Raw genomic sequence first — 13,288 nt, forward strand, 5'->3', positions numbered from 1 at the left:
AAACCCACACACCCTCGGGAGGGCTGGGCACCAGATAAAAAGCCCTCCGAGGGAGCCCAGCCCCTCCTGGGGACGGCCGCTGCCGCTGGGGGACTCAGCAGAGCCCGGGACCTGCCGCCTAGACCCCCAGCAGAGCCTGGGACCTGCCTCCAGGACCACCCCCCCCCCACCAGCAGAGCCCAGGACCTGACACCTGGACCCCCCACCCCCCGCAGAGCAGAGGACCTACCTCTGGGACCCCACCCCCACCCCCAGCAGAGCCCAGACCTGCCTTTAGGACTCCCTGGCAGAGCCTGGACCTGCCTCTAGGACCCTCCAGCAGACTGTGGGGACCTGCTGCCCAAACCCCAGCCAGAGTGCACCCACCCTGCCCACTCCCGGCCTGCCATGGTCGCCTGTGCCCCTGGTCCTAAAAGGCGGTGAGCCCAGGGAGCCTGTGCCCGAGGGAAACGGGTCTTCTAAGTTTCTCTGGCTTGTTCTCAGCTCTCCGCAGCACGACCTAGTTCTGTCTTTCCTTTTGGAAAGTGTGCTTTGCCAGCGACTAATCCCAGGCCGTGCCAAGATTGTTATCACCTGTCACCTGCACGCAGGACCCAAGCCCATCAGGGAAATGAGATAAACCAGCGGCTGCAGCCCCACCTGCCAGGGCCACTTGCCTCCCGCAGGCAGCAACCAGAAGCTTCCCCACTGCGACCGCCAGGGCCACCTCTGTCCCCACCGCCCGCCGCTGGCATGTGGCCGTCGCAGTGACCCCCGGGGGCCCCACGGCCGCCCCTGGAAAGGCTGACGCAGACGTCTGAGGAGCAGCCACCTCCCTGCCGGCTGAGCCGAGCCCTGGATGGAGCTTGGCACCCAAGCCCCTCATGTCTGCCCTGCTGAGGCTGTGTTTTGTGCTGCCCCTGGTGGCCCCCAGCCATGGCACCCAGCGTTGGGAGCCCTGCACAGGTAAGGCAGGGGCACAGGGACTTGGGCGGGGGGAACTTGCAGGGGAGCTGGGAGGGGTGTCGAGTTGCAAATGCCACTTTCGAACACTGATTCAAGCCGCGGTGCCCGAGGACCCTTTGGCAGGACTGGCAGGTAGCACCCTGGGGAGACGGGCAGAGGCGGGAGGAGCACAGGTGGGAAAGATGAAAGCGCAGGGCGGGCAGTTGCAATAGAAACGCGGCTCTTTAGAACGCACGCAGGGTGGGGACGAGCTTCAAGAGCTAACCAGCAGCCACCGGGGCCTCCACAAGTGCTTACCTGCTGGGCCTCCTGGGGGGAGGGGCGGGGGGGGGGAGAGGCTGACACCTGCTTTGGGAATGAAGAATGAAGTCGCAGCAGCCCAGCAGGCCGCTGTGCATGAGTCCTTTCCTTAGCTGCTGGAGATGCCCCCAGCCTGCACTCAGCAAAGCAAAAGGCCACAGCAGCCCTGCTCCTTCCCCACATGAGCGAAAAACTGGAGACACAGGCACAGCCCCAAACACAACCATCTCCGGAGTGAAGAGCTCGGTTCTTTGGGGCATAACCTGGTCTGAGTGGAGAGCACTGGGCTGGCTCACCCCGGGGGATCCTGGCGAAGCCTGGGGGTTTCCTTCCCACCTTTTAGAAAGGCGATTTGGCTTGCTCTTGACCATGGCACACTAATACTTTTCTAGAGTTTCTACTGAGGGATTTTACTTATCAAACCAAAATTTAATAAAGGAATAGGACAACTAGACCTGGTTGCTAGAAACCAGGACAGTAAATTAGTGACTCGAGCACTCAGGCTCGGCAGCGCCTGTCGGGGTAGGTGAGGAGATGGCTTGCGCTTCTGGTTTTGTTTGCAAATCATGCATCCTTGGTTCCCTGGAATAGATGAAGTCTACCCCAGGCACCAGGCCACAGCTCTCTGCTTGGATGGTGCTCAGATCCCAATGACATGACCAGGGGATGAGCACGATCACCCGAGTGTGGACCGTGCTGACTCGCGTGGGTGGTGGAGGTGGGGGTCATAAACGTCTCCACCCACCCAGGGACAGCCGACTGTGCCTCCAGGGCGGCCCTGGGGCTGTGCGGTGGGAGGCAGGCAGGTCTTCCGTGCTGGAACCATTGCTGCCTGCGTGTTGGGGACAGGACTGAAGCCCCTGCTCCCTGGGCTCCAGCACAGCTGCACCTGCCTGCAGGGACTGCCTTGGAACCGGGTGATTCTGCAAACAATACGAGAGCCAAGTCAGCTTGTCGCAGAGCAAAATCCCCTGGCTTCACGCGATCTGGGGCCCAGTGCCAGCCTTTCTCCCTCCCCGGCTTGGGGACCCCGGGGCAGCTGAGCGACTCCTCAGCACACCCTGGAGTTGGGGGGGTGGGGGGCATGAGTCACAGACATGTATTTTCATGTTCCCTTTAGCTCGGGGAACAGAATCAACCTGCATAATAATAATACAGATTATTTATAAAACCCGCCCCCTCTCCCCTGAAGCTACGTTGCAAATAGTTAAAAGATGACCCAGTTATAAATACCAAGAACCAGGGAGGAAAGATAAAAGTCAAGCAAGTAATATTGAGCTAAATTTGGAACACTCCCAAGAGAATTGCATAAGGGCCAGCCAGGGTTTCAGATCGTTTTGTAGAAGTCACCTTGGTTCCATTCCGTTTGGGGAAGCACAGGCGCCTGCTGGCGCTGTAGGGTTCTGTGGGATTCCGCCTTCGCGTGGGCCCCGCTGGCTGGGGCTGTGCCGTGTGTGCGTGAAGGCACCGGGCCCTGGCTGCGCCGTCTCAGCTTTCTAATCCTGCTCCCTGAGTCTGTGCCCGCGGCGTGGAGCCGCGGCTGGTGGTTGACCCGCAGGGTACAGGCGGTCGCGAGGCTGGGGGTTTGGGTCTGCCACGGGGCCCATGCCCCTTCTCTGGAGGAGTTGGGAGGGGAACCTGCTTTGATTTCCGGCACTCATTCCCCTCTCCTCTCGCTTTGCCTTGTCCGGCAGCTTTCTAGGACTTAGTTTGCTAATCAAGTGACTGGCAGGCTTTGGGGAAGTTGTGGGAATTTCAGACGGCCCCAGCCCGGTGGGCAGCAGTGGAGGACAAGCCTGTGCTTTCACACCCGCCGTAGGAAGCCTCAGCGCAAAGCCTCCCTGCCAAGCCTCAGTGGAAGGGCAGGGACCCTTCCGATTCTTCTAAGGAGCCTGTGGTCCGGGCTGTGTGGTGCTGCGGAGCCAGGAGAGTGGGCTGCACCCTAGGCTCAGCACCCCTCACTCAGAGCAACCCACGTCACCTCCACGTGGACAGGAGGTCAAGGCGGGAGATTCCGTGGGAACCCTCTGAGGAGGGCTGGACCCAGTGGCCGGGGTCACTGGTGGGCTCTGGGGGGCTGGGCAGAGGGAGGGCTGAGAGGCTGAGAGTGGAGGAACTGCAGGATGTGAGGGCTGCCAGGTCTCTTTCCGTTGCCTCTCCCTGTCCTGAGTGTTACCGCAGGAACGGTCAGCGGTGGGTACCGGTCACGCAGGACCCTGCTCAGTGAGGCCTCAGCCCCTGAGCTACCTAGCTCTCCTCATCCACTCCCCTTCCCCCTACATTTGCTCAGCATCTATGCCAGGAAGGGCCGTGCCCCCGCCCGGGATGTGGCAGCCACAGGCCAGGGCCCTGCCCACACGGAGCTGGTAACTTGGCCAAACTGCCGCTCTGCCTGGAGCGAGTGCTGTGAGGTCCTGTGGGCTGTGCCGGCCCTGCAGGTGTCCTGGGGGGCCTCAGGGAGCAGCATTTGGGGAGGTGACTGCAGTTTGGAAGGCTGTCAGCAGGTGGAGAGACCCCAGGGTGGGCTGAGGGAGGAATGAGAGTGGTCAGGTCTCTGGGCCTGGGGACGGGCGGGGTGCATCCCAGGAACTGGAGATGGCACTGAGGAAATGATGGTGCAGATTTGCATCTTAAAAGATCACTGGGGCCTGGAGGCTGCTGGCTGGAGCCCCTTTGCAATAGGAGGTTGGGGGAGGTTTTCCAGCCCAGCCCTCCTACTTCCACTGGTGCTCCCAGGAGCTCTGCCCTCAGCCTCTGTCCTCTGGACTTCAGTGCCTAAAGGAGTGTGAGTGGTGGGAGTCCTGGTCCCTAGCGAGGTCCCCAAGGCCGCTCTGGAAGGCTCTGTGCCAGTGACACCTTCTCTTGGCTGCGTGTGCATGACCAAAGCTCTTTGAGTGTCCTGCAGTTAGGAAGCATACCCATTCCTGACCCGCAGGCGGCCCTGTCCTCTGTCCAGTGGGCCCAGCTCCCCACTCAGAGCAGGAGCCTGAAGTCCCCCCTGCTGGGGGCTGGAGGAAGGATCTGAGCTCCAGCCTGTTACCCCCAGTGCATGCATGCACAGGTTACCCCCAGCGCACACTTGCACTCCCTCTCTCTCCCGTCCTTGCTGGCTCTTTCTCTCTCATATCTCTATTGTCTTGTGCTGTGTGTGGTGTGTGTGTGCGGGGGGCGGTGGGAGGGGGGGATCGGGGGCCACAGGCCAGGCAGCCAGGAAGGATGTGTGTGAGCCCCAGGGCTCCGGGACAGGGTGGGGGACCGAGGCTGAGGGACCCACTGGGAACGGACTGTCCAGTCCACTCCAGTGGGCCTAGGGCTTGTGGCATTTTTCTATCATGTTTATTTATTGCATCCATTCATGTTCTGAAATGAATGACACCCACCTATAGAGGCTTAGCCACCTCACCCATCACCTTTGTCTCTTGGAAAACAAATATCAGCGTTAAGGACCCCCTCATTCCCTGTCCGGAGCCAGTCAGTCACTCTGGGACACCTGAAGAGCAAACTGTCAGTGGCCATGCCTTTCCTTTTATAAAATTCTAAACTATAAGGCCAGGGCGTTTCCCCCCATCCCCCACTCCGTCCCCACGGTCATCAGGAAACAAAGAATGTTTAGTTTTAGGGCTGAGCCCCATGCACTCTGTTGGACACTAGGGTTCTGCTCCAGACAAGCCAAGGATCTCCAGCCTCCCTGTTTCCAGGATAAGGAGCCGCACACGCAGGGCCCCGACGGGTCTGGACTCGGTTCACAGCTGAATGCCCCTCCTCTGCCCCTCCCTGTGCCCCACAGCTGCGGAGCCTCGGCCTCCGCCATTACCCCTCACCCTCCCGACCCCGCGTCCTCTCTCCCCTCACCCTTTCCACCCTGCGTCCTCTCCCCACCCCCATCTTCCTGGTGGAGACTTTGGTGTTGGGGTGGGGGCGGGGGTGGAGCAGCAGGAGTGGGGAGGGCAGGTGCAGTCTTCCTGGATGTCGCCCCCGTCCTAATCCCAAATCCGCCTCCAGTGAACTTCGAACCCTGATGGCCTGGGCTGGGGCTAGGGGTGCTCGTCTGGTCCCACCCAACTGATAAATGGAGGCGACCCCGCAGGATTCCTTACTGTTCCCAGAACCCCCAACTGATGTGGGCACCAATTCCACTAGGAAAGTCGGGTGGGGACAGACGTGAAAGTGGGTGCTTCCCTGCCCGCCTCTGTCCTTGGAGGGGTTGGGGGTGGAGGGACCCCATCTCTCGATGGCTCACTTTTCATCGCCCCCACCAAGGTGGGGCTTGGGGGTGGCTTTGGCCCTGGGTGGGATCTGCATAGGGGACTCTGGCGAATCCAATCCCATGGGCACCTTGGGCACTGTCAGGGGCTTGGGGGCGCCGAAGAGAAACAGAAGAGAAACTCGCCTCACTTCTAGGGTGACCCAGTCGGGTTCAGCCTGGGGAGCCCCTCCCCAGCCCCTGACCCAGCAGCTGGGGCAGGATAGCGGTGGTGGGGCGACCCCTGAGTCCCGGGGCTGCTCAATACCCCCCACCGGCACTTCCACCTCGGTTGCCTCCTCTGAGAAGTGGGTGAAGCGCAGCGCAGCAAAATGACTGCGTGGGAAGCGTTTAGAGTGTGCTGCATGCGGGTCGGAGCCGGGAACTCCGGGAGGGTCGTACTGCACGGCTGGGGACAGCGGTGTGCGCACGGGTGTGTACATGGGTACATGCGCGTGGGTGTGTGAGCGTGGGTGCGCGCATGGGTGTGTGCTCGTGGGTGTGTGCGCGTGGGTCAGTGCTTGCGGGTACACACACCTGCGCGGAAGAACCCGGGACGCAGCCGCCCTTCCTTGGTTTTGCCGGTGCATGTTTTCTGAGGTTTCTACCAGAGCCTGGTCTTGCAACAGGGGAGGCGCTGCCAACTCTACCCGGCCTAGGCTGCCGGTGGGCACTGGGAAGGGTCTGGGGGAACCCGTGCTCACACCAGGCCTCGATCTGCAGCTGGGGGTTAGGGGCTGAGCTTGGGGCGCCAGGGAAGGGTCACCAGTCGTTGGGGACAGGCCATCGCCGGCCATGGAGAACAGGTCAGCGTATCTGGGCGGGGCGGGCATCCAGGGCTCCTTTGTAGTTAAACTGCGCCCCCCCGAGGCAGCTGGGCTCCATCCAGGGTCCATGGATGGCGTGCAGGGGCCGTGACTGGGTGGGAGCTGCTGCATCTTTCTCCTGAAAACATCTCCGCAGTGATGGGTGCGGAGGCAGCGCACCGCTGAGTGGGCAGCACCTGCCACTGTCACCCAACAAGGCTCTGCTTCTGGTCCCCATGGTAGATTTGTGGAAACTTCGTGTGGGCCCATCCTGGAGAGACCCCTGCTCCTCTTGTTCATCCAAGCCTTGGTGGAAAGATTCTCAAGCCGCTGCCCTTTGGTTCTGAACGATCTGGGTAACCAGCTCCATCCAGGTGTCCCCCTTGGAAGTCTGGTGTGTTCTGTCTCATGTGTTGAGAAACCTGTTCTGAGAAGGCCGTGGGTTTTACCTGCCGCTGGAGGCCAACAGCTCTGGCGGGTCAGGGCCACCCCCCACTGTTTGGGTTCCCTGGGGGTTGGGGGTGGACTTGGCTAGAGGGAGGCTGATGATGTCACAGACGGGGGAAAATCTGGACTGACAGGCCACAGAAAATTTCAGGCCCCAACAGCCAGGGAAGTGGGGAACTGGCTTCTCTCACCCCATGTTCCATGGTAGGGACCCCTGGAGAGTGGTGGTGGTGGTGGTGGGGTACCCCAGGGAAGCAGGGGGCAGGGTCCCAGCTACCTCCCCACCCCCAGGGGCTAGGAAGACGATGGTAGGACCCAATCCATCTGAACCTATTGTCACCAACCCTGTTCTAATTGCGGGAGGGCCCTCCTCTCACTGAGGGTCTCCTCTCACTGAGGGACCTTGCAGGGAGAGTGGCACTGGAAAAGCGGGCCCAGTCGAGGGCATCTGCCCACACTCTCCAGAGGAGACAGAGGCCAGGTGATCTTAGACCTGCACTGAGGGTCCTGGGAACGTCTTGCTGGATTTCAGGGCCTCCTGGGATTGCAGCCCTGTGCACCCCTCTCAGTCCCACCCTGTTCCAGCTCCACTGCAGCTGGGGGGTTTCAGGAGCTGGGTGGTGGCATTGGTGTGGTATGGAGGGGACAGCAGGTGAGGAGGCAGCTCTGGTGGGGAGTGAGCCTGGGTGTGGGACCCTTGGGGATCCTGAAAACACTGGCCCCAAAGGAAACCCCCAAAGAGTGGCCAGCTTGGGCCCCAGATCCCATTGTGGGATCCCTAGGTCATGTACCCTTTGGCCTCTTTCCCTCTGACCTCTGCCGCTCCTGGCTAGACCTGGGGCCAAAGAAGAGGTGTTGCATTACCCTTCACAAGCACAAACAGAAGGCGTTGGCCATTTAAATAAAATGCCAGGGCTCCAGGGGAGAGGGAGGCCCCACCCCACCCCACCCAGGAGCTGGTTGACCACAGTGACACTCAGCTTCAGCTGTGCCTGCTGAGGGCCCTGCACAGAGGCCAACCTGGGCCCTGTCCCCGGGGTTCCTCAAACTCACCAGGGACAGGGAGGCATGGGGGCACCAGGCCCCTCCTGCCAAGGAGTCCTCTGGTCAGATGTGCCACCAGAGACATCACCACCTGAATCCTGGATTTGCAGCAGGGTCACCCTGAGAGGTGCAGATCCAGGAGGCCTGGGCTGCAGGGATGGGAGCCTGGAACTCAGCACCACTAGAAATGCTCCCACGACATGGCTAGGGTTGCCAAAGCCAGGGCTGTGTTTGCACAGAGGGCCAGAGAAAGAATGAAATAGAACACTAGGCCGGGAGATGAGCACGCAGAGGCAGGCAAGGCCAGTTTATTCATTGTGTGAAGCACGTGGTGGGCAAGGGCGGCTGATGGCTTGGAGGAGAAGGGCAGGGGGGCCCAGGGACCTCCTGTGGCTGTGGGTGACTATTCTGCCAGGGAACACGTGGGGCCCCTCAATAATAGGAGAGGGCTGTCTCGTGGTCACCTGGGCCTGGCTTGGAGGTAGTGGATGGGTAAGCCGTGGTTGTGGGGTGTGAGGTCAGCCAGCTTGCACACTGCGGTGTGTACCAGTGTGGTGTGTACTAGTGCGGCGTGTATTAGTGCGTGTGCTGAGAGGTCAGCAGTGGGAGAGGTTGGGGGGAACCTGAGCCTGGCTCGTCCTAGGGGACTTGCCCGTCAGTAGCTGGGCTTCTGGCCTGAGCAGAGGCCTCAGCAGGCCAGGCAGAGCACACAGGGCGGCAGAGGCGGGACATGCAGGAGGCCAGGCAGCAGTGGCTGGGCTGGCAGGAGAAGGCGGGCACACAACAGGAGGGGACGGGCACACAGCAGGTGGGCCTGCACACAGGGCGGCAGAGGAGGGACATGGAGGAGGAGGGTCTGCAGCAGGAGGAGGTGCAGCAAACCGGCTGGCAGCTAGACTGCTGGCAGCACAGAGAGGAAGCCCCAGAGCAGACAGGCACACAGCAGACGGGCTTGCAGCAGACAAGCTTGCAGCAGATGGGCACGCAGCAGCCCTGCTGGCAGGGGGAGGAGGTGCAGCAACCCGGCTGGCAGCTAGACTGCTGGCAGCATGAAGTGGAAGCCCCAGAGCAGACGGGCACACAGCAGAGGGACTTACAGCACACACGCTTGGAGCAGACGGGCACACAGGAGGACTGCTGACACGGGGAGGAGGTGCAGCAAGCTGTTTGGCAGCTAGACTGCTGGCAGCATGAAGAGGAATCCTCAGAGCAGGTGGGCGCAAAGCAGACGGGCTTGCAGCAGATGGGCATGCAGCAGGCCTGCTGGCAGGGGGAGGAGGTGCAGCAAGCCAACTGGCAGCTAGACTGCTGGCAGCACGAGGACGTGCAGGAGCTGGTGCAGCCTGATTGGCAGGGGCTGGGCTCACAGGCCGCCTGGCAGCAGGGGCTGGACACACAGCTCACTGGGGTGCAGACCAGGGTCAGGCAGGAGGCCGGGGCGCAGCAGCTGGGGGCACAGCAGGGGGGCTCGCAGCAGCTCTCTGGGCAGTCGTCCACCTGCCAGGAGTCAAAGCAAGAGTCACAGGAACCAGGAAGGCAGACGCGGCTGCTGTAGCTCAGGTCACTGGAGCAGATAGACATGGTGGACGTGGCCATGCTGGGAGTTGAGCTAGGGGAGATGGAAGAGAGTGGGTGAGGGTGTGGGGGGGAGTGGGGGAGGGAGTAGGTGAGGGAGTAGGGGGAAGTAGGGGAGGGATGGGGGAGGGAGTGACAGAGGGAGTTGGGGGAAGTGGGGGGAGAAGGGGAGGAAGTGGGGGAGGGGTGGGTGAGGGAGTGGGAGGTGGGGGGAGTGGAGGTAGTGGGTGAGGGAGTGGGGGTAGTGGGTGAGCAAGTGAGGGGGAGAAGGAGAGGGAGTCGGGGGGAGTGGAAGGGGGAGTGAGGGGAGCGGGGGAGGGAATGGGGGAAGTGGGGGGAAGTGGAGAGGGGAGTGGATGAGGGAGTGAGGGGAAGGGGAGGGAGTGAGAGGAAGGGGAGGGAGTGGGGGAGGGGTAAGTGGGGAGTGCAGGGGGGAGTGGGTGAGCGGGGAGCGGGGGAGGGAGTGGGGGAGGGAGTGCGAGGCTCTCGGGGCTGGGAGCTTTTATATCCCTATGTGTTGGGTGTTGTCTTAGTAAGAGGCTTCTCAGTGTTCCTCTTTCCTTGTTGGTGTTTGGAGCCGGCTCTTGGGAACCCCTCATCAGGGCTGGTTTATTTTCCCCGGAGAGGCTCCCCCGTCATAAAAGCCCTGGCTGCGCTGGGTCTGGGCTGGCAGGTCCTGACTGGGTCTTCTCAGTGGGTAGGACCTACTCCTCAGTGGGTAGGGAGGATCACGCTCCGGAGTGTGAACACTTGGGTGCCGGGCTCTCATCTTGGGGGACCCAATGACAGGGTGACTTGGACTCTGAGCTCACAGAATAGCTCATGCTTGAGCCCCGCTCTGGGGCCTGGAGCCCCTTTCCATTTGTGTTTGTCGCCAGGTCTCTGCAGGTGAAGGGAGGGTGGTGATTCCAGGCCCGGCTCTGCCCGTGACTGTGGCCCACTGTTCCTGCCTCAGGCTGCGCCCTGGATGTCTGTGTCCTGCCTGGGGTGCCAGCAGCCCACGAGATTTTTCTGCCAGTTGAGACACGTGGGCTCCAGGTCGTGGGATTGTGTCTGTGGGCAGGGGACCAGGTGGCTGGCATCCGGCTCAGCAGCGGCCGGCACACGGAGGTGTGAGTCCCTTCCAGCCACACCTGCTCACAGCGCCTGTGGTGCGGGCCCAGCAGGGGCTCAGCCAGGTGTGTGGCCGCGTTGCACGTCGCAGGCTGGGGGCTCCGGAGGCCTCGTGGGCTTGGCTTTAGCCTCTGCTGCCCGCCAAGGAGGTGGTTGGCGCTGCTTCTGCATCTTCTTCTGCCACGTTGTGCGTGAGCACAGACCCTCATGCCCAGTGCACCTTTCCCGGGGGCCAAGCCGAGGCGTCTGTCCACGGGCCCGTGGACAACCCCTGGGCTGCTCATTGGTGGTCAGAAGACAGTGACTGATGCTCTGCCAGGGATGAAAGTTGTGGTGTCCACTTTCAAGGAGGCAGTGGGCAGGCACCACTGCACTCAGGCTGCCCAGGCCCTGGGCTAGCAGGACAGAGACAGCCACCTGTGGGCAGGCAGGGAGCGAGGAGACTGCACTGCAGCAGGCAGCAGGTGCCTGTGGGGCACACAGGGGCAGCTGGAACACCACAGCCACTGGAGGGTGGGAGCCCGAGGCAGGGAGGCCCTGCAAGGAGGCGAGGCAGTCAGGTCCTTGAAGACTGAGAGCACCTTCGTCCGCCAGGGATTGAAGGGGCTAGACCTGACCCATTAGAAGGCTGGGGCTCTATTTCGCGATTGCTATTTCATTATTACTGTCGTCTGAAAGATGTTTTAAACCAGAATACCCGGAAATTGTGCAAGTTACGTCGATCATACAATGCTTCACATACATTTGCAGAGTTTCTTGTGGCTGCTCTAATAAATCATCGCTAACTTGATGGTTTAAAAAACAGACATGTATTCTGTTATTCTGGAGGCCAGATGCCTGGGAGCAGTGTTACTGAGAGCGAGCGAGGAGTCCGCAGAGCTGTGCTCCCTGCCAGAGGCTCAGGGAGGCCCCTTTGTTCCTCTTCCAGCTTTTGCTCAGTGGGGTGGATGGTGGCCTCTGCCCGCATCGCTTCAGTCTCCACCCCTGTGCTCACGCGGACGCCGCCTCTCCCGGGTGGTTTCTCTGCCTCCCTCTCATAGGAACATGTGTGACGGCACTAGGGTCTCCTGGCTAAGGCAGGATCATCTCATATCTCAGAGCTCTGAACTTGGCTCAGAGATAGAAGACAGGGAACATGGATCTCGCAGAAGGAAAACAGGGCAAGAGATGCTGGAGGCTGGAAGGGCGGGGCAGGGAGGATAGGCAGAGGCTTGTTGAAGGACACAGAATTGCAGCTGGTCAGGAGGGACATGTTCTAGTATTCTATAGCAGGGGGTCCCAACCCTGGTACCGGGGACCACTATGGCCATGGCCTGTTAGGAATTGGGCTGCACAGTCGGAGGCGATTGGCAGGCGAGTGAGCGTTACCGCCTGAGCTCCGCCTCCTGCCAGATCGGTGGCAGCACTGGATTCTCAGAGGAGCATGAACCCTGCTGTGAACTGTGCGTGTGACGGGTCTATGTCGCTCCTTATGAGAATCTAATGTCTGATGATCTGCCACTGTCTCCCCTCACCCCCTGATGGGACCATCTAATTGCAGGAAAACAAGCTCAGGCTCCCACTGATTCCACATGGTGGTGAGCTGTATAATTATTTCATTATATATTACAATGTGATAGTGGAAATAAAGGGCACAATAAATGTAATGCGCTTGAATCATCCCCAAACCATCCCTTCCCTGGTCTGTGGAAAAGTCGTCTTCCGCAAAACTGGTCCCTGGGCCATAAAGGTTGGGGACCGCTCTTCTAGATAGCACTGTAGGATGACTGTAAATCAGCAAGAATATATGGTTTCAAGTCACTGGAAGGAAGGAATCAAATGTTCCCCACAGAAACAGTCCATGTTTAAGGTGATGGGAGCTCTGGGCCTCCCGACCTGACCACTCCACGCTGTCCCAATGGAAGCATCTCTGGGAACCACATGGATATGTACAACGATGATGTGTCTGTTTAAAAAATGTTCAAGGATCTTAATCAGCAACCTGTAGTCAATCTGCAAAGTGCTTTTTCTCACTATAAGGGCAGATTCACAGCTTCTAGGGATGAGGCTGGGGACATCGTCTGGGGGAGTGTCATTTCGCCACCACACCTTCTTTCCCGGTGTTCTGTTGGTTTCTGCCTCTGTCCACCTCTCACCCCTCACTTGGCTTGTGTGACCTTGGAAGATCACCCTGTGGGCTGCGGTTTCCTCTTCTGCAAGATGGGGTCATGGTCCGCCCACCCCACAGGGCCACGTGAGGATTATGTGGTTCAAAACAGGTCACGAAGGCTTCCTGAAGGTCAGCCACTGTTTTTATTGGCCACGAGGCAATATCGAGCTGAACAGTGACGCCTGAATTTCCTCTCAAGCCTGGAAAGCCTGGGATGCCCTGAGGTGGAAGGTTTCACTGCTGTAGGTGGGTTTGACCAGACACTGCTGCGGGGCTGAGGCTTCAGGGCCTCCGGGAGTTCCTTAACCATGAAGTTCCCACTGCCCGGCCCCAAGGCGGGTTCAAACCACTGACTTCATGGATATAGTGTAGTTCTAACAAAATAGAAAGCCTCATGCGGCCCCCCCGGGGCTTCCAGGCCCTGCTCACAGTGTGCTGTTTGGCTGGCAAGGCGGGGCTCTGGGAAGTCCCTGCTCCCTCCGCCCTTCTCGTGTGGACTGGCCTCCTCTCTCTGGTCCTTCAACACTGAGGGACTGCAGGGATGGGCTGAGGGACTGCACGGGGGGCGGCAGAGGAGGGGCCCCAGCAAGCACAGCGGAATGGCTCTCCCTGCCAAACACACGTGGCACCCAGCACGGCCCCCAGCCTTTCTGCCGCCGGCCCTTT

The 13,288-nt window shown here is 60.5% G+C and overlaps 2 protein-coding genes across 2 annotated transcripts in view; one reads left to right on the forward strand and one right to left on the reverse strand.

Moving 5' to 3' along the window:
* Window positions 1–637: 637 nt before the first annotated feature.
* The window catches only part of TSPEAR (thrombospondin type laminin G domain and EAR repeats), a 226,175-nt gene continuing 213,524 nt past the window's right edge, over window positions 638–13,288 (forward strand). Inside the window, exon 1 of the mRNA XM_015446788.4 lies at window positions 638–945. Coding sequence (XP_015302274.3) covers window positions 864–945 — 82 coding nt within the window. The 5' untranslated portion in view covers window positions 638–863. The remainder of the gene's footprint in view (window positions 946–13,288) is intronic.
* Window positions 7,185–9,381, reverse strand: LOC102127220 (uncharacterized). The gene has a single exon (XM_015446773.4). The coding sequence runs from the start codon at window positions 9,379–9,381 to the stop codon at window positions 8,425–8,427; it is 957 nt and encodes a 318-aa protein (XP_015302259.3). The 3' UTR covers window positions 7,185–8,424.

The sequence above is a fragment of the Macaca fascicularis genome, chromosome 3 (assembly GCF_037993035.2).
Source record: "Macaca fascicularis isolate 582-1 chromosome 3, T2T-MFA8v1.1".
In the NCBI taxonomy this organism is placed as follows: Eukaryota; Metazoa; Chordata; class Mammalia; order Primates; family Cercopithecidae; genus Macaca; species Macaca fascicularis.